This window comes from Rhynchophorus ferrugineus, unplaced genomic scaffold, assembly GCF_030347505.1.
Source record: "Rhynchophorus ferrugineus isolate W39M unplaced genomic scaffold, kcgeb_rfMv2 rfM6, whole genome shotgun sequence".
Lineage (NCBI taxonomy): Eukaryota > Metazoa > Arthropoda > Insecta > Coleoptera > Curculionidae > Rhynchophorus > Rhynchophorus ferrugineus.
The window spans coordinates 40,161,651-40,182,563 of record NW_027472585.1 but is presented as its reverse complement, the minus strand read 5'-3'; the positions used below and the strand labels follow the sequence as shown (position 1 = coordinate 40,182,563).

Sequence of the window (20,913 nt, the reverse complement as noted above, 5' to 3'; positions counted from 1 at the left end):
TAACACAAATAGATATAAATATCTATTAAATACTAACCTAAGTAGAATATAAAATATTAGTTCTCTTAATTGAGTGTTGAATTTACTCGAAGAACCAATCTCAAATAACTTACAAAATGTAGGTGAAAATCTCTAAATCGTTAGTTATATGACGACACATAGACAAGTTGACTTAACGTACTTACTTACCAGTGGCTCACTCAACATATTAGCTTAAAACTTAAAAATCCAGATCAAAATCCAACTAATTATTCAATTCCCTTGATTTGTTTAAAAGTTTTTGTTAGAGTTTTTCATGTTAAAAATCGGCATTCAATATCATTTCAAAATGATTTAAATAAAAATATTATGAACCCAAATTCTTACAAAAAAATATATATTAACGAATAATCAGTGAATAGCACATTTTCAAGCGTTAATTTAGACGATATTTGCTCAACACAAACGGGACCGACCTTCAAAGTTCCTGAATTTGCTTCCTTTGGTGCCCACATTTTGGAAGTAGCTTGTGAGGTGACTTGTTAGATGATCATATAGTTAGTCATATTATTTTAGATTCACTATGAATAAAGATGTCCGGCATTAAAGACCAGAATGGGCTCATTCCTCTTGCAGAATAAGTATGTTACGTGAGATCAGTTAAGTATCATCTATTAAGAGATAACTGAATGAATGTGTACTTAATTAATTGAAATAATACTTTATTTCAATACAACATAATAATATCATATATATTCATGTGGAACTGTATTTTAATATGTCCGAATTCCCTCTTAGAAAATTGAAGTAAAAGCACTGTAGCATCAACAATCAATTGTAAGGGAAAAGGTCCCAGTGTCGTTTAGGCTTGACCTCTCATTACAGATACTTTGTCTCCATCGTTTTCAATTCCCAGCGGAAGGACCTTTTACTGATCCGTTGGTCAGCGACCCTTCATTTTGGTCTTTTATCTATAACAATCAATAATGATATATTTTATAATAGAAAATATATTTCCTGCATAACAGATTTGATATTAATATCTGTATAATAATTTGTACATAAAAGTTACACATGTAAGAGCAATTAAGATTTTATTAGCAATTTATCGCATTTATTGAAGAACTCAAAATCGTAAATCCAATATTGTTTTTTTGGACTTGTAAGCTATTAAGTACTTCCATTACTTCGTACATTATCTGCTAGAACTTCCTCGGGCTTCGAACCTAAATAGGAGACATGGCAATCGACGAGTAATGTGTCTAATTAATAGAAAATATAGGATAGGGCTTTTTTAGAGACTGTACATAGATATAACATTTAAGGTTCCAATTTGTCGATTTTATATTTTTCCACATTCCATCCACGATCTTCGATAATCTGTGTAAAATTAGTTTTTTTGGATTATACAATTAGAGAAAAAGTTACTTAAATATTATCCTTATGTAATTTAACTTATTTGAAATAAAATTTTCCAAGGGATGAAAGAGCCTATGTGAACCATTAAAGTCAATTAAAAGCACTTATTTCTACACTTCTATACGTCCATAATGTTTAGAAAATATTATGGTATTGTAGGCCAATTTCATTTTATTAAAATTAATTTTTCAATAAAATAGATAATAACAGTAGATGGATAGTTAAATAATTCTGACATGTATATCAAATCACGTGCAGGTCAAGCATTAATGAAAAAATTCTGTACAAATTTTGGAAAAGATAGTGTAAAATATACGATTGAAATATTATGCAAATATTTCTTGGTGATACTATTAAAAACATTGTTACATTCATAATCATCACATTTGTTAAATATCAGTTCTTATATTCTGAAATAATTACATACCCTTTGTGAGCTCAATTTGGCTACTATTAACATACTATTGTGCAAAAATTAATGGTCCTGAAAGTAGTATAATATTAGGAATGATTGGTAATAATGACCATTAATTAGGCTCCAAATGAATGTATATAAGAGAATGTATATAATATTATTAACAATAGATTTTAGTTAATACTTATTTATTTTTATATTTTTTCTGGTGATTCAAAATTATTTTTGTTATATTTTAATTTCCTATAGTTTTGACGCTATCCTACAGTCATATTCATATCTTCACGTATCATAAAATGTAACTGATGGTTAATATGAGTGTTAAATCCCTAGTCCTCTATCTTGTTTGTTTATTTTTACAATCTCCCCACCACAGTTGTGTTATTTAACAACACTCACTTAAATTTCAACGAATACAACCCTTTATTTTGTGTTATAAACTTTTTTTAACCACCTTTAGCGCCAGCGAGATTCGACCCTGGTACTTTATTGTCGGCGAGCTAATCTCTTAGTCCACGGTTTTTCACTGGGTAGTTCTTTATTTGTAACTTGTCTGTAAACTAATTATTATGTATACTAATATCTTCAAATTGTAATTTATTGACAGCATGTGATCTAGGTACTTCTGTCTAAGAATACTACGTACTTTACTATTTACTGTGATTCACATTATTATCAAATTAATGTAGTTTAAACTTTTGGAAAATAATATGCACTGAATTTAAAGTTTATTTTTGTCTCTTCCTTTTAGCTTTACTATCATAAATTAACCCTCATAGTGTTTGTAAGGCTAAATTTTGGGGACAAAGACTAAATTACGAAACAGACTCAAATAATGGGGAAATAATGGGAGAAAATAAAACACAACTTTAATATATTGAAAGCTTTATGATTAGACGTCGAAATTTCCTTGATACATAGATTAAATAGTTTATATGTCACATTAATTTAAATAAATAAAATCTGATCGATTTCATCGTCTCAGTCTGATACAAATCCCTTCTTTGAAAGGGATGATTGGGGAAAACCACTAACCCAACCGTAAGCTGAGACGATGAAACCAATCGGAAAGAAAACATATAGTTATTTAATACCATAAAGCTATTACGACTAAATAAAATGGTACATAGAGATTTATAGATCATTTTATACAAATAATCAGGTAACCTTAACTTACAATAAAATCGTCTTATAAAAAATAACAGCTATAACAAAAACATTGAAGCAATAAAAATATAATTGTAAGTTACCGTTTCTTACAACATCAAATTTCATTATTAAAATAAGTACTCTCTTCTATTGGGTCCGATTAAATTTTGCCATCTTTACTTAATTACCTAAAATCCTAATAAATTTATTACTTAAATATCCACACGCTTTTTCGTGTGTAAAAATGGCAGAATTTAAGGTCGCCTATGTAATTGCTTCTATACAAACAATGTATGTTTCAAAGTAAAAAGATTGCACATTTCTCTTAAAAAATATCTGCCACCAAAGGTGATAATTTTGTCGAAAAAATGGAAAGGTTTCTCAACGGACAATTTTGGGTGGACTTTTTTTTGGTTGTTTTTTAACCTAACCGAGGAAAAGCTATATGGTAATCATAAAATCGTGAAAATAATCTTAGTTTTGATAAGATTACGGCAAGCTTTTTGTACCTATATTGCGTATTAAGCTAAAACTTTTAACTCTCTCGTAAATAGTGGGTACGGGATTCGTCTCACCGAAAAAGAAGGCGAAACTAAAACCCCTTGATATAATTGTTTCGAATATTTTTGTCACTTATTTTAGGATAGATGTCGAATAGATGAACATGTTCGTAATATATAGATCGGTAATATAGACATCGAAAAATGTCGATAAATATATGTGTATGTCGCTAATATGGAATCAACTGTTACTTAATTAAGTTATTCTTTGCTCTCTTTTTCCATTTCCTGCAACAGTTCCTTCATTTCGTCTGATAGTTGGTGTTGATCTGCTATTTTTCTGAAACCAAAAAAAAATCGTATTAAATTTTCTTATATTGACTACAAAAGCTTTTATAATTCATTGTTTGCAGGGAGAAAGAAAACTCTGTAAATTCTAAATCACGGGAAAGCTCAACGATAAGTCGTTAGGTGACATAAAATTAAGAAAAACTCTAACGATACAGAGAATAAAAGTTTAATTCAAATATAAAATAGGATACGAGGTTACCCTGATCACTGTTCAAAAATTGCGGAAGAGGGAATATATTAGCCAATGTAATTTTGAAGTTTTAACAAAAGTATTTCAGGTAACCAAGACAAAACCAAAGTGGCAACAGCAGAAGTAAATAACTAACAACCTATATCACAAGCAAAAAGCTAGTAAAAAATATGCAATGATAATGAGTACATTTTATAACAAAAATGACAGTGTAAAAAATAACAAAATCTATGAAAACATTCATACTTTCCCACATCATTGTTACTATAAGAAAAACAGATACATAATATTTTGAAGATAATTCTGAAGTGTCATCACGTGTATTTCAATATAATCTCGAATAATAGAGATAATTAGATAGTGAGGCGATTTGTTAAAACGATGAAAAAGTTCACACCATAACAATAGCCAATTTTATTCAACAAAACATATTTAATGTATTTGGATATTGTTGACAAGAACCAATGAAATCAATCAGCTATTATCTCTTACAACGACAATGAATCAAACATCAAATTATACATTTCTAAACCTAGGAGATAGGAGAAGATAAACTATTGCCTTTCTCGATTGAACTATATAACTGTAACTATCAAATTTAAACTCATTTGTAATTTAATCGAAATAAAATAAGGTATCGTAAGTAGGTGAAATATTACTTCATCAGCAACAATTAAACCTCTAGATTTACAAGAAGTCTACTCAAATACTACTGATTATTAGTTTTATTAATTATCATGAGTTTACGTATTATTTATCAGTCTATAGTTTAACACTAAATTATTGATGATTAATTAAAATATTACCTTGATTTGTCTTTATCTGGTAATTCTGGTATAGAATCTGGCTCTGCTGAAAAAGATACAAGAACAAAATTAATACAATACCATCCTCCGTGGTGATAAATATATAACATATAGAAGGGAATAGGATAAATAAAATCGACGACATGCTGCACATCCAAAATTATCTTGAATAAGGGGCTGTAATAAAATATGTGTACGCCACTGCATATCTAGGTGTCCATAATCAGTAAAAAAGTGAACATTTATCAATAAAATATCCGGTATTTACGAAATTAACACAAAAAAGGGGTGTAATTAAATTGAATACTTGGGTAAATGACAGTCCTCTGGAACAAACATGCTAGCTTGGATATATATGAAAAAAAATATATGGGATTAGGTAGAAGGGTGAATATATCATTCCGGATTTCAAACAGCTCATATGTTGTTTTTTAACGACAAAATATTAGCAGATATACTAAGCAACATTATGTAGAAAAATGGCTTATTTTTATGTTTTAATGTTGAAATATATTCAATTGTCACTTAGTATATGAAAAAATGTAAAGGGTGTTACACGCAAAAGGGAAAATATACACATAACATTTAGAAGTGTCGAAAATTGGCATTGCCTTATTGGTTTTGTTGAAAAATAGCAATAATTTTTATATATGGTACTTTGTTTTAAATTCTGGTTCAAAATATACTCAATAAAACCGACTAAAAGTTTTCCAAAAATATAATAATTTTATAATAAAATAATAATAATAATAATATAATTATTATTGAGATTTATTAATAATTATTATGTATCGTATTTTATTTCAGAGTATTTTTTTCAATCAATGTATCCATTATTATATTAAAATTTTGTTGTATTTCTTTTTGAAAATAAATTATATAAAATTAAGCCTCTAAAATAATTTTTGTTTATAAATATTTGACAACTTTTTCGATCAGAACCAATACAAATCGAGTTTTTTTTACCAACTACAATTGGCAACACTGTCGACGTTATGACGTACATTGGCTGTTTTATTGAATGGCCTATATGTGTCAGCTTCATATAGAAAATTGCTTTGCTACAATCCAAGTGAAAATATTTCACAATGAACTTTGTATATTTTTATCAGAATGTTTAACAACAAAAAAGGATGTCTTTGATATTGATAAATTTAGTCTTAATAACGTTGAAAAACAACAAGAAATTTGTAAAATGTGTATATATCTTATACAGACAAAAGGTTTGGTCGTTCAGAAAATAAACATATTTAGTCTGACTGTAAGATCTTATGAATGATGTTTTAGGGTTTAAAATTAGGGTTTTTATGTATATTGAGACATTATTTAAAAAAAAGCAGATTGACGTTGGATTGGCAACACTTTCACACATCTGCAAGCATTATTTGCTTTAATTTACTGATTAAAAATTCTACTACTATGTGGATTTCTGGCATAAGTATCAGTTCAGGATAAATAGTTTTTAAGAAAATCGTTCAAAGTTACTTTAAATACTCTACATTTCATAACTGTTTAAAATGGTATTTTGCAATTAAATATCCCTATAAAACGAGATATTTCGCAATTAGTAAAGACAGCGCATTGAAGTTTATACAACCTAACTCTAAATATATTTAAATAAAACATTCAATAGTTTGTATGGATCCGAAACCGTTTCGTAATTAATTAAAGATAAGCCTATCTAAAGATGACCGAGTAAATTCGGTCCAAAGCGACGGCCCGTATTGAATTCTCCCATGAATAAGCCCCGGAGGTCAAAGCAAATGCGAGTTAATTAAGGCAATACCAATTCCGAAAAACGTGTCAAAACGGGACTCTGTGTGTATATTGTAAAGACGATCTATCTACCATGTCGGGGCAATTTAAAGCGCCAGTCGTGTTCCCTGAGGTTCACTTCAGTCTGATCTTCCATGCTGATTTCGTAATGAAGCGGCCTTCTACGGGATATTGCGGCTACAGCATTGGAACAAAATTGTTTACTGTACTAATGTACCTAAACCACGTGCTGTTGAGAGGGTTAACGTTATTATCCCGAGGCGCACGATCTCAGTTTGCTTTATTTCTCGCTGTTTACGCGCGATTCCGTTTTTAGCCGGAGATGGATTACGGTTGATGGAATAAAAGTATCAGATTATGACAACCCTTCTCACAGAAAACGATCAATTGCTTAAGTGTAAAGTATTAAAATAAAGTAACTTATATAAGGATCATCCAAAAGTACCTGACTTAACAACATAATTACTAAAAAATTGGCGAAAAATCAAAATAGTATTAAATTCCAAGTTTTTTCATAATTAATGTAACTATGATGACCATTTTATAGTAAAAACATTTAAATTAAGATGGATATCAGTGGCAATCTACCTCTTTTTTATTACCAATTTTAGCCAACATTTTTTTCAAAAAAAACAACATGTAATAAAATTTGAAATATCCCAGCTTTACGTATTTTGATCACAAATTTTGTTTCATTTAAACCTGACTCTTCGACATAGGTTATTCGTATTTTTTGATTATTCGATAATACTTTTTTCAAAATTTTATTGCCATCCATAATTTTTTAAAATATTATTTGTATACCAATTAAATTTATTGTTCATATTATAGACTACAACTAATCAAGAAGAAAAATATGAACATAAAATAAACATTGAAATTAGCGGAAGTTATTTGCATAAAAAGAATAAGCAGTAAAAATTGAACTAAAATATATAAAATATGTTTCTTTACAGATTTTTTTTTTGAAATAATCGAATCTACTGCTTCAGCTAAACAGGAATCAGGTTATCAATGTATTTTAATTTAATTTATTACCAAACCAAAATATAGACTTTTTTAAGTATATCAAAATTATATATATAACAAAATATCACAGCTCTATTTTACAGCAGAAATTGTTTGTTTTGCTCAACAGGACAATCCAAAAATAAAATAGGCCGACTTGTTAGTGTGGTTATGGGCGACAGGATGGTCCCCTTACTGTTGCTATAGTCACAAGTTCGAATCCTTATGGAGAGTGGATGTATTTTATATCTGTGACTGTGATTATAAATGTCTTTATAGGCAACAGTCGAAAATCTGACAAGGAATAACCATCCCAGTTACGCCAGAAACCGGATGTCTTCTGGGATTGTCTCAAAGTTGGTCGCTGGCCAGTCCATAGGCTTAATGTCGAGGACTGTGGTTCGGAGCCCATGTAGGTAGGCCCAGTCCAGATAAACACTCGTTGGTAAAAAGAGACTTTAAAATATATCAAGAAAAAGTAAAATATTTATTGTATTTTGTCATATTTAAGGCCATAATACTTATAAATAAGAAATACGTTTTCGTTTAAAATTTCTATGTGTATTTTCAACAAAATGTATTTTGTAAAAATGGAAACATTTTCATTGATATTCAATAAAAGGGTTCTTATATACAGCTATAGCTTATGTACCAATAAATAATATTAGCAGAGTAATGAAGCATTTTTCATTTTAGTTAAATATAAAAACTGGATAATGTAAAAGTATGGTTAGATTAATTCAACATAAACTATATTAAGGTATTTTAAAAATATTTCATTCAAATGTTTGTTAGTGATATATAAATAAAAAAAAATATTTAAAATTTCCCTTTTTGATTCCCCGCAAACACATTTCAGATCGAGATTTCCTTCGAAGTACTCTTTTTCACCAAAATATGTCAATCATATATTCATAGTAAATAAAAGAGTAGACTTATATGAAACTATTGGATCACAAAACGTTAGCCACTATTTTTCAATTCTACAAACACGTTGGAAGGATTCAGTGCTTCAGGACTTAAACAAATACTAAAGGCTCATAACTGACCTTCCTACGTCATGTGAAGTACTTTTGGAATAACCCTCATCAATTATTCTTAGTACTATGTACGATAAAGTTTAGAGTAAATTTTACCCATTCGAAATTAAGGAGTGAAAAAATATATTTGTTAGTCTTGTCAAACCTAATAATTAATTAGTCCAACATTACATTGAAATTCTCGTAATTTCGATAAATACTAACCTTGGGGCTTTGAAGTGTCCTTTTGCGAGCTAGAAGGTTGGGAATGTTCCTCACCTATAACATAGAAAAGAATGAAAATGTGCTCAGCGTGTCAAGGGTTTGAACATATCACCAAAACCATCATGCCCACTCTACAGTGTTGTGTGTTCTTAACATACATTATTCGTACCATTTCTTATAAAGTTATTGTTAGATGAACATCACAAATCAGTAGAATGTTGTTGTTATCTTGTAGTAGTAAGTTTAATAACCAATAAGAGACATGCGTCCGAAGAACCGTGCAAACTCAAAATGAAAAACTTACCAAAAAAGTGACAGGTGTCGTGGAGAAAGTAATCGAACCAAAATCAACTTAAATTAAAATAAAGTCGCTACAATTTTAAGGCAGAAAGGGCGATAAGGGGCAGATGTTAACGTTATAGACCAACCTGTCAGGGATTGGGGAAGATCAAATTTCTTCACGATAATCGTTTGAGTAGTTCCTTGGTCATCGGTAATTGTTTTCGTAATAACTGCTTCTTTCGTACTCCTTGTGATAACACCACGGTCTTGAACTACTTCCGGTTGATTCAGTTCCTTAAAATACTCCTCAATGTGATCGGTGGTCATCGGATGTTCCGTGTCTCCTTTAATGATGAACCGTTTCTGTACCACTCTCTTGGTGTGAATATTACCGTGTTCATCGACCGACTGAGTCTCTTGTACGTCTTCGCCTTCGTTGAACTCCTCCATAAACTTACGGAGTTGTTCTTCGGCATCTGGTCCTGTGAATGTCACCTTGCGCACTTCCGGAGGAAGTTCTACTTTCCTGTGAATGGTATGGGAGAAGTGTTCCTCCTCTAGAGGTTCGATTACTTCGGAAACATACGGACGTGATGATTCCTCTACGTATTCCGTAACGCGTCTCCCCGTTAGGTCTTCATCGAACCAAACTTTTCTTACAGCTGCACTAACATCAACGGTTTCACGAGCGTACGTGGAGTCGATAGTGTCTGTCGACGAGACCATTGTGTTTGAGCCACCACTGGTGAAGCTACCGGAGAATACCGAATCTGTCTCGCAATGCATAGTGGCGTGTGTTGCGGTTGAGCTGGTGGGGTCTACACTGGCAATACTCGTTGCTAATTCCTCTTTATCATCTTTACCTAAATCAGTATCATGCTCTAATAGTTCTTCTCTAGTAGATGAGCTAAAGTCTTTTCCTGTACTTGAAATACTGTGATCACCTAAACCTACTTTGGATACATCCTCCTCGATCGAGTCACTTTGGATTATATTAAATCCGGAGCTGGTACCGGGACCCAGTTCTAGAGAATCGCTCGACACCATGTAGCTCTTTTCATCACGGAACTCTATGCTATCGGTCATGATAGTGTCTTTCGCTTTTTGTGCTTGGAATTCGATGGAATCAGTACTAGCCGTCATTATATCACCAACAGTAACTTGGGCATCGAGACTATCAGCGCTGTCACGACGGTCTTCTTCTTCTTGCTCCTCTTTGAAGTCCAAAGAATCCGTAGACGTGATCATAACATCCTCGCTTTCTTTCCATTGAACTTTAATAGTAGATCGAATAATGGGACTATCTAATTCAAGATCGGGTACCTTCGAAACCTCCTCAACGGAGTCACCTCGTCCTAGAGATTCAGTCTTTTCAATTTCTCTCAAGTCTACAAACCTCTCAACGTTGGTCTGAGCTTGCTTAATAATCTCATCGATTTCAAACATGCGTTTCTCGTAGTCTTCGTCTTCTTCAGTATCGGTTATCTTTCTCTCGGTTCCGGCCGTCTCACAACTCTCAGACTCAGAAGCGATACTCTCTTGACCCTCCTCAATCTGAGCTAACATCGCCTCTTCTTCTTTGGCTTTTACCTCAATCTTATGCGCTTGTATGCATGCTTTTTCTAATCCCTCGAACTCCTTCAGTGAACTAACGGAGATATCGTCTCCCGTGTTGTTTTTACTGTGGTGGAATTTAATTTTGTAACTGCCACTGCTTGAGGAGTCGGAACCTTGTCCTTGGTGGAAGCGTCTCATCTCAAGCGACATGGCTTGTTCCAGGTTTTCGAATTCCTGTAGGCTGGACATTGATATATCGTCAGGTTCTCCAGATCGGGTAAAGTATTTGCGACCGGCCAAAACATCATAATCCGGAGTGCTGGAATATGAATCCTTGGCGCTTCCTAAACTACCTGCTGATTCTTTTTGGGAACCGTAACTGGACGCGGCGAAATCATTTATATCTTCCTCTTTGATGTCTTCGAGTGGTCCGCGTTCGAATTCCATTTCATAACCGTATCCTGCCGCCATCATTGCGGCTTGGTTTCCTTGAAATTGTTGTTCGATCCATCTTTTGTTCGCTTCCAATTCTCGGTCATACTCATAACCATAATCTCTCGTAGAAGCCACACCTTGTTTGCCTTCATCGGGTTTCGGCGGACTGTCTTCGAACTCAAAGCCCAGCTCATCGCTGGATGAGCCATCAGGATAGTATTTGATGCCTGTCAGTGGTGTTGGTGCAGACCTCACCAAATACTGCTCCAGTTCTTCATCATGTTTCTTAACTTTTCGAGCAGGTTTTTCAATGTATACACTTTTACCTTCGGAATCAAACTCTTTGGCCTCTTTCGCCACTTCTTCAATTACAACAAAGTCGTCAATAATATCGGGCTTTTCCAGCATTTCGAACGAGTCAGAGCTTTGCGAGTCAACATCCCTTTCCGCTTTCGCGGCGTCAATGATGGTAATAGCTTCTGATTCAGTTGTTATAGAGTCTATTAAACTACTCTTCATCATTGACGTTGTCATTATTTCATCAGCAATATCTCTCTCGTCTTGTTTTTGATCGTGCTCTGACTCTGATGACGTTACCATGACTTCTTCGGCTCTTTCCACGCTTTCAGCTAACGGACTTTCATCGGAAATATGTTGCTGCTTATCTTCTTTGTCGCTATCGAGCTCTAATTCTGGCGTCATATGTTCGGTTACTGTAATATCAGGAATAAAACCAGGACTGATGTCCTTCATTTGAGCTCGTCGTTCTTCCAGCTCCTTCTTTGCTTTCTCTCTCATTTCTAGTTCATGTTTTTCGGCGTCCTCATCTTCTAATATCGGAATGATTTGTTTTACTTTATGGGCTGGGGAAATATGAGCTACCATATTGAAGACGGCATCAGCTTCTGCTTCTTCAAAACTGGACTTTTCGCTCGATGTCGTGCTGGACTTGCCATGTGAGTCGCGTTTTTCTAAAATTTCTTTCGACGCATCAGAGACGCTGGATGTCGACCTCTTTCTTTGTAGCTCCATGGCGACTTCTTTGGTTTTTGAAGAGAATTCTTGCTCTAGACTAAATTCGACCGAATCGTCTTTGAACATTTCTTGCGGTTCTGGTTTCGATGGTCGTTCTATTGGATCAGTGATGTCAGTAAGATCAGTGGATTTGGCTAAATCGGCGAGTTCAAACTCTGACGCTATAGAAACGGGACGTTCTTTCTCGGAATCAGATCGACTTATACCTGAGAGAGGTCTAGAAGTACTTATAACATCTTCGTTATCAAATACATCGTCCAATACGTCTTTCTCTCCTTTCTGTTCTTTCTCATCAATATCCTTCTCGGATTCGTACATTTCCTTTTCCTTTTTCTCGGTAGTGATGGTGTCTTTATATTCAGGAGCAAGGGTGGATAATGAAATTCCAATCATGGTACTTTCTGTACGTCTGTGTCCCTTTCGTTTTGGTTCCTCCAGAGGAAATTTGCTGGGATGAGCTGCAACGCTACTAATGTCCTTTGTTTCTGAAGTGATTTGTGTGCTGGCGCTATGGATACCGTCTTCCTTGACCGATGTGGTGGTCATGGTGACGTTATCTATGAAAACGTCGGTTTGGGTATGAGGTGTGGATGTTGCAATATCGTAACTCTTTTGTAAAGTCGGTGTAAGTGGCAGACTCTCTTGACTGCCGCGCATAGTAATCTCGGTTTCATCAAGACTATGATGCTCGGATGTTCCCTCGTGCTTGTCCAACAACTCAATAACGGTGCGTTGAGCTCCAGTACTTGACGTACTAGACATGCTTATGCTTAAAATACTTCCCTCGTCCAGACTGTGTGCGTATTTCTCTTCGGCTTCGAGATGTTCGCCCTGAGGAGATTCCGTCGTGGTAAGGACTTTCGGTTCTGGTTGGAAGGTCATCTCAGCTGACCGTTTCATCTTCGAAGGAACATCACCCAGTTTCGAATCGATATCGTTTATGTCATCTTCAGATATATCAACCGAATCACCAATCATTTCCGAATCGGTGAAGTCGGATATCTGGCGACTTCGACGTCCATGACCTGTCCAACCTGACGATGGTTCCGCATCTTCCAGAAATTGTTGGTCGATCGAATCCAGCATATCCCCATCTATGTCGCTGGTGGAAGGAACCAGTGTTTCGGAGTGTTCTGATACTTCAATGCTAGCTAGGTTTCCGGAACTTTCGCTGTCCAAACTCTTCATACTTTCCTTTGAACTGATGCTGCTGATAGCTGTATGGTAATCGGTAGACGTTACGTGCGATTTGGCCGAGAATTCTTGAGTTGAGGTCAGGGCAGTCTCATATTCCGATGAAGCAGCAGCTATTATTCCTTCCACGTCTGATGAGCACGGTCTGCTTCTAGCACTGTCCATCTCAAAACTCTGATAATGACTCTCTCCAGAGCTTGAGTATGCTTCAAACTCAATACCGGATATACGATCAGGTTTCAAGTTCGAACTCGTACTGCTACTGTCTACCTCAGATTTAGCTTTTCTCAAAACAACATGTTCCCTTGTCGAAGTCTCGTATTTCCTGTCTGGTGATTTGGCAGAGTCGAAACTAGACTTTGAGTCCGAACTGGATGTACGATGTATTGTCTGTGTTTTAGTTATCACCGCGTCCACACCAGCTTTGCTTATATCGTCTAATAATTTAGTAAATTCGTCTTCTTCAATAGATTTAGTAGACGTCATTAACGTTTCTTCTTTGGTTTTTTCTTTGGTCACTATTTCACTGCTGGTTACCAATATTTTTCTGTCCACAGCTATGCTGGTAGAAATTTCAACATCATCGCTGATTTTTTCAGTCTTACTAATTTCCTTTCTGTGATCCTCTTCGGTTTTTTGAACTGACTCTGTATAATCTTTTTCGGAAGTTTCTTTAATCTCTTTTAGCAAGTCTCCTGTTATTTCTGTGACTGTACGATCGGCAATAAAATGTCCTTCAACTTTGGAAATATCCTGATCTTCTAAATGTTCGGTTTTGATTGTTTCATCCAACTTGTCGCTGGTCGTTTGTATGTGGTCGATTTCGGCGTAGAACGTTCTTGAGTCATCCCAATCTACAGCACCAGTTTTAAGTTCCTTCAAAATAGAATCCTCTGATTCAACTTCGACCGCTTCGGACACTACAGACTCAATATGAGCATCTACTTTGCCCTGTTCCTTAACGCTGGATTCAGAAATAGTTTCGTCTTCTTCCAGGATCACGTTTCTTTCCTCGCTGTAAATCTTTTCGGCTTTCAGAGAATCGCTGATAGATAAGGTGACATCTTTCTTGGATTTCTTTGCTTTAAAACTGTCGTAACTTTCGGTATCTTCAGAATGGTGTTCTTCCGTCTTGTGTTTTTCGTCAACCCTATCGAAGGTTTCTGATTTTTCCTCAAAATATTTCTCTCGGTCTAGGGTATCGTATTCCATTTCAATATCGTGTTTGCGTTCAGCTTCTAACTGGCCGATTTGTTGTTGAAGTATGTGAGTATAATCGGTAAATTCACCACCGCTGTGACGTAAATCTTCGTCAGTTATTTCCATACTGGAAGCTTGAGTATCACCTCTGGCTAGTTTGGACAGTTCCCGTTGCCTTCTAGCCAAAACGGATTCAACTAATTCAACTTCCCTCTCGTCGAGCCCATTAGTTTCTGCTAGCTGTTTGATATAATTCGAAACGTCTGAATTAAAAACCACGGAGTCTTGAGTACTGTCTGAGGCAGTCAGTTCACTCCTGTTCTGAATCTCATTCTCGATATCTTCTATTAACTGAGACGCGATCCTTTTGGCTTCTTCGGGATCAACCTTCATATGATGGAAGGTATCGAGAATGATTTTTTCTATTTCGCTGTGACTCTCTGACTTGAGCCTATCCGAAATTGCGGAATCTGAATGGTCCATTTGTAGTTCGGAGCCCAAATCTGATTCTTCCCGCAAACCACTGCTAAGGTCATCTTTTTCTTCAGATTTGGTTTCAGACAAATATTTGTCTTTCAGTGTCTTCTCAACAACTTCGTCTTTAAATATTTCCTCCTTGGTCTCTTTCAGGTGTTTTCCTGAGACATCTTCCTTTATTTGTGGATGTTCTGGAATATCTTCATCAATTATAATATGTTTTTCTACATAATCTTCTTTATCGGGTAATTCTGCTGTAGTTGGTTTAGTTTCATCAATGGACGAAACAGAAATATCTTCCTGTATATCATCAACTTTTTCCACAGGTTTACTATGAACTTCCTCAAGCTTTATTTTATCTGGTTTAATATCATCAGACATCATCATCTCCTTCAGTTCCTCAGCAACTTCCACAGGGGACGTTTTCTGTAAAATTTCGTGACTCTTTTCAGCAACTACTCTTTCTGGTGTATGTTGAGCTAAATCGGGTTTTTCTTTAAATTCTTCAACGAATGTTTCTGACGATTTTTCAACGTGAGTCTTTAAAGGTGAAGAATCTTTGAAATCAGGTGTGGTATACGTTGTTATATCATGAGTTTTAATTATGGTGGTTTCTTTTGTAATTACTTTTTCTGGCAGTACTGTGTCAAAGTCTGATATTTGTTTAAAATCTTTTACTATTGTTTCAGAGGTATGTTCTTCAGTTTTTTGATAACCAGAATCTGATATGATGGTTTTCGTTGTTTCGAAGTAATCAGGCTTCATATCTTTGATGTATTTATCGGTAATTGGAGTTTGGGTAATAACAGTTGGGTCTTTGACCGATTCCTCAGTTCTATGTTCCTTAGTTTCATCAAATCTTGTAACGTCATCGTCAACTTTGACAGTGTGAACTTCTTCATGCACAGTCACTACTTTTTCCGTTAAGGTATCATGAGGTTTCATTGCAAATTCTGATTCCTTGATGATTTTGTCTCCGGCAATTAGTTCTGCACTAGGTACTATACCTTCTCTAGTGGGTACTGTGCTATGGTCATCAATAGTTCTGTCAGTGGCAAGTTGGTCAGAGTGAACCCGCTCTATATGTGTCCTTTCTTCATTGATAAACATTTCAGAAATATGTTTGTCAACTTTCACATCCTGCTGTAGTTCTTTATCAATTAATTTCACAACAGATTTTTCGTCCAAGTCAGGTTTAACTTCATGAACTATTTTCTCTTCATCAACTTTTTCGGTATGGATTTTTTCTATCTGTACCTGCTGAAGATCTGGTATTAGTTTAGATTTTATATCTGGTAAATCAGATGCTTTTTGATATTCCTCATGGAACGGTTGGTCGATTTTTTCAACTACCTCTTCACTCACATGCTTGATAACTTCTTCAACTTTCATCTTATAACCGAGTTGTTTTTCGGTCTTGTCAGTATCTGATTTTTCTTTAATTTCCTTTAGGCTTGGTGTTACTTCTTCTGATGTATCACAAATTTTTACATGCTCTTCGGACAAGGATTCACTAATATCACGTACTTTTTCTTGAACTATTTTCTCCGTTACATGTGTGGCAACTTCATCAGTTGTCATCTCATCAACATGATCAACGTGTTTAATTGCTGTTTCTGCTTTTTCTTTGTCCTCTTTTTCTAATTTTGTAGGCATATGTTCCTTAAAACTGACATCTTCTGGAATCTCTTCCTCTAGGAGACTTTCGCTAAGATCCTGCTGTAATTCTTCGACTGCCTCATCCGTTATCTGCTTTTTAATTTCGCTAACAGCTGCTTCGCTTATGAGCTTTTCAGATGGAAAATCCTCAAAATCAGTTTTTTCTTCCACATCTCTATCTAATAATTCGGAAGTAAACTCATTAGCACTATCCTGTTGATATTCTTCGCTGGGATAATAACCAAATCCTTGAAGTTTATAATGTTGTTCGAGGATATCATGATCTCCGTAGGATTGTTTCTTTACTATATGTTCCACTTGAGAAAATTCATCTTCTTCTTCGGATGGAATACGATCAGTGTCGCTGGTGTCGGTTTTTGTTTCTGAAGCCACCGATTGGATCTCTTTATCGGACACTTCAGAGCTTAATTCCTTTTGACCTAGGACTTTTTCGGTAGCGATGAATTCCTCAGTCAGCTTCATTTGAGCTTTTATATCGAACATTTCGTCGACTTTTTCTTCGAAACGGGGTTCTACTTGAGTTTCAACGGCAGTCTCCCAAATGATCTCTGGGACATATTCTTCCGGTTGTTTGATTGGAGATTTCTCAGCGACTTCTTCAATTGGTGAAACATGTACTGTGGTATCAACTTTTTCTGATGTTTCGTCACTTTCTTCGCTGATTCTCCTCTGTTTTCCGGATAAAGTTACGGTGATCTCGGGAATTTCTTCAGACATCATCTTCGGAGACTGTTCGGCATTCAGTGAATCGAAACTCTTTGATTCATAGTCAGTTTCCTGTTCGAATTCACCCAGTTTTTCGGAATCTTCGATTTCGCTTTTATCGACGTGCACTTCCATGCTGTCTTTGGATATATAACTCTCGTCTTTGTAGTTAGGATCGTCAAATACATCACCGCTCTTCTCAGAGGACTGACTAGGTTGGGATTCAAAAATGTTACGTTGAACATCCCTTTCAGTCTCTTTGTGCGTTTGATACTGGGTAGTTGAAACTGTAAGGTCATCTTCAACCTTGTGCGTATGTAATTCCTCCTGATCAAGTCCTTTGGGCTGTGGGGATGGTTCTTTAGATAGTGTTTCAGGTTTTTCATCATGGATGTCTTGAACATCTTCTTCTTTTTGTGTTTTGGTTGTTTCTAGACTTACCTGTTTTTCGTACGTTTTTGCCAAATCTTTGACTGAGACCTTTTCAGGAACTTCTGATTTTTCTTGAACAACTTCGTGTCCTATGAACTGTTTGGTTATTTGTTCTATTGGCTCTAGTTTAGTTACGATTTTAGTAGTTTCTTTGGGAACTATCTTAAATATTTTCTCTTCCGTTTTAACTGAAAATTGGTCATACATATGAGTTTTTTGTTCGAATGATTTCCGCAGCTCCTTAACAGAAAACGGTTTTTCATCCTGTTCTTCGACTGACTTGTCATCATGGTCCTCTGATGGTTTCTCGTCAGAAGACTCATCAGAAGCCTCCTCGGTAATTCTCGACATGCCATCTTCGGCTTTTAGTTTAGCAATCGTTTCTTCTTGTAGTGTACCGAGGGTTTTTCTTTCAGGAGAGTTATCTTCCTCATTCTCAGTCGATATATGTTCTTCGATCATACCCTGTTTGATTTGTTCTTCATATTTTTCTTTCAGATGTTTGAGGTTACGAGATACCTCGTATAGGTCTTCGGTAGGTAATGAAGCCGAACGTTCGTATATAGTTTTTCTTTGGGTTACTGGAGCAGCGAATACACTCATTTGTCGTTCTCGTATTTGTGGTACCCTGTCCTCAATTTCCGAATCCGATATAACGTTCTCTACATCCTCACTGTCCGATATATATCCAGTGGTTTCAAATAATTGACTACTACCCTTTTGGGCTTTATCGGAATCTAAACTGTCATCTTTGTCTCCATGACTTTCGGAACTTGCTTTATCACCAATGGTAGCCTTATCCTTTCGATCTGACGGCAAAGTATAAGCTGCTTGATACTCTGATACAAATTTGGTCTGTTTACCGGTACTTTCAATATCTTCGATTATAGAAGTTAATTCTTCTTGCGCGTGTATATTCTCCGCTTCGATGGCTTTTGCTATTTTCATTTCAACGGCAGATTTGTCCTTTTCCACCACGGTTTCGTCTTTTTTAATGTCTTTCTCCGGCGGTTCCGACTCCACGAGGCTCTGATATGTTTGGACGCGAGGTTTTTCCTCGATACCTCCCGATTCGATCAAACTTTTCGAACTCTGTAAAGTAGATCGCGGTTTCGGAATTGGTACCTGACCGATTTCGTGAACCGATACACGTTTCTTCGTCGTTTTATCCGCGATATCTTTATCTGTTGTGGCGGATACATCGTGCAAGCTCATTCGTTTGTGAGCCGTCTCTTTGGTGACATTCTCCCAGAACTTTTTCTTGTCAGAATACGTGCCGAATTCGTCCTCGTCATCGTCTAAGAGGTCGTCGCGAACGGGGGAAATGATTTTGTCGGGTTTGGGTGGCGTTTTCGAGAAATCGAGCGGCATGTCCGGGATTTTAGCGGTTCTCGGTTTTGGTTGCGGTATTAGTGAGTCAGTGGATGTTAGTGAAGGTTCAGCATGGGTTAGTCCGCAGCTAGTTTCTAAAAAGATTCAGTTAAATGTTAGAGCTACCTAGCAGGTACCGGTAAGGTTAATTGTGTTATCAATTACAAAATATAAAGCAGGTTACTGTTCCCAGGCATAATACTGTTCATTGTTTTTTACAGTCGGTCTAATATTCAACTAAAACTTACCAGAAAATGATTCTGACATAAACAACATCGAAAATAATATGACCAAAAAAATTCAAACAAAAGAAGCCAAAGATTGCTTGTGCTAAATTGGTAAAAATCCTCTTTTATATCTCATAAAAACATGCATATACAGTATATCCCATTTCTTTTGTGAACAACGTCCAAAAGTTATATAAGAAACGACAAGGATGCCGTTGTGTTGAAATGGTTTCCTCAAAACAAACTGCAATACAAATACCTTCTAACAATCGAGCACTAACTACATTTTATGGAATCATTTTTAATTTTTTTAAATTTCTTCGATGAGTTTACCACCTAGATAAAAAAAACAATTTAAAGCCAATGTTTTAGCAAAAAAAATGATAACATTTCACAACTTTGTCTGGAATAAAATTGTTGAACCGTTGTGATTCTATATTAAAACAAGTTCTGCTAATAGAAACGATATGAAAAAATACATGCAATAGCACTTTGTTCATACAGCCAGGAAGCTGTAAATAAAATAACTCTTAATTACTAGCGAAGCTTAATAATAAACAAATAATAATTTGTTTATTCTGTGACAAAGTTGTTATTAGATTCATATAGTCGTGTTATATTAAAATCCTGCTTTTTGTGTGGGTAGTTAGTGCTGAATTTAGCACATAATCTAGAGCGAGTGGATACCTGAAATTTTATGAATCATTTTATTAGCATAACTTTTAGTTGACTTCACCTAAGAAGAGGGACACATAAAATAGAGTCAAACATAACAAAAAAACAAAGAAACCGGGCCCCATCAACGCACGGGTCTATGATCTAATTAGTGCTTTTGTTACCTAGACGACTATCCTCAGTCATAAAAGCGTCTGATTCCAGGTTATTATTTTCTTCTGATATTACGATATCTGGTATAAAAATTCTAGTAGCTGATTTTTCGTCCGAAAATGAAAAGCCCGAACACTCCTCATCGTCGAGAATAAGACTATCGATTGTGTCATGCAAACTAGTCGTAAAGCTCTGAACATCAAAAGTTTCCGTGGAACTAAATGGACTTGACCTTTCCAACCATTCAGTCACCGCGCCCATTAAGCGACCTTGCGGGAAGTAATCCGAGCTTCCCAGACTCCTGGACATTATTTCAGAGCTTTTGTTGCTACTACTAGCAATGGATTCGTTGCTGGTGTGAAGGCTTCTGCCCAAGAACCGTTCGGGAGTCATCTGTATGACGGTCTGGTACAGAGACTTCTTCTTCGGCGAAGATTGCAGTTCCGGCAAGCTTCCCCTGTCATCTTCCAGCATCAGTTTCCTGGTCTTATAGAAACCCATCTCCGACTGAGCTCTTTTGTTTCTCTTCCTCGATTTCGGTGAGCAGAGGGGACTTTTCATAATGGGTATCACGTCAATCTCGACACCACCCGGATTAATTAACTTATCTTTATTAAAATTGACAGGGCCCATGTAAATAATTTCACCTACGG

The 20,913-nt window shown here is 35.6% G+C and overlaps 1 protein-coding gene across 1 annotated transcript in view; it reads right to left on the bottom strand.

Moving 5' to 3' along the window:
- Window positions 1-2,681: 2,681 nt before the first annotated feature.
- Window positions 2,682-20,913, bottom strand: part of LOC143198708 (uncharacterized) — a 113,146-nt gene continuing 94,914 nt past the window's right edge. The window contains exons 22-26 of the mRNA XM_076408069.1: window positions 20,272-20,907; window positions 8,838-8,891; window positions 6,658-6,762; window positions 4,810-4,855; window positions 2,682-3,802 (exon numbers count right to left, since the gene is read on the bottom strand). Of these exons, the coding sequence (XP_076264184.1) occupies window positions 3,724-3,802; window positions 4,810-4,855; window positions 6,658-6,762; window positions 8,838-8,891; window positions 20,272-20,907 (920 nt within the window). The 3' untranslated portion in view covers window positions 2,682-3,723. The remainder of the gene's footprint in view (window positions 3,803-4,809; window positions 4,856-6,657; window positions 6,763-8,837; window positions 8,892-20,271; window positions 20,908-20,913) is intronic.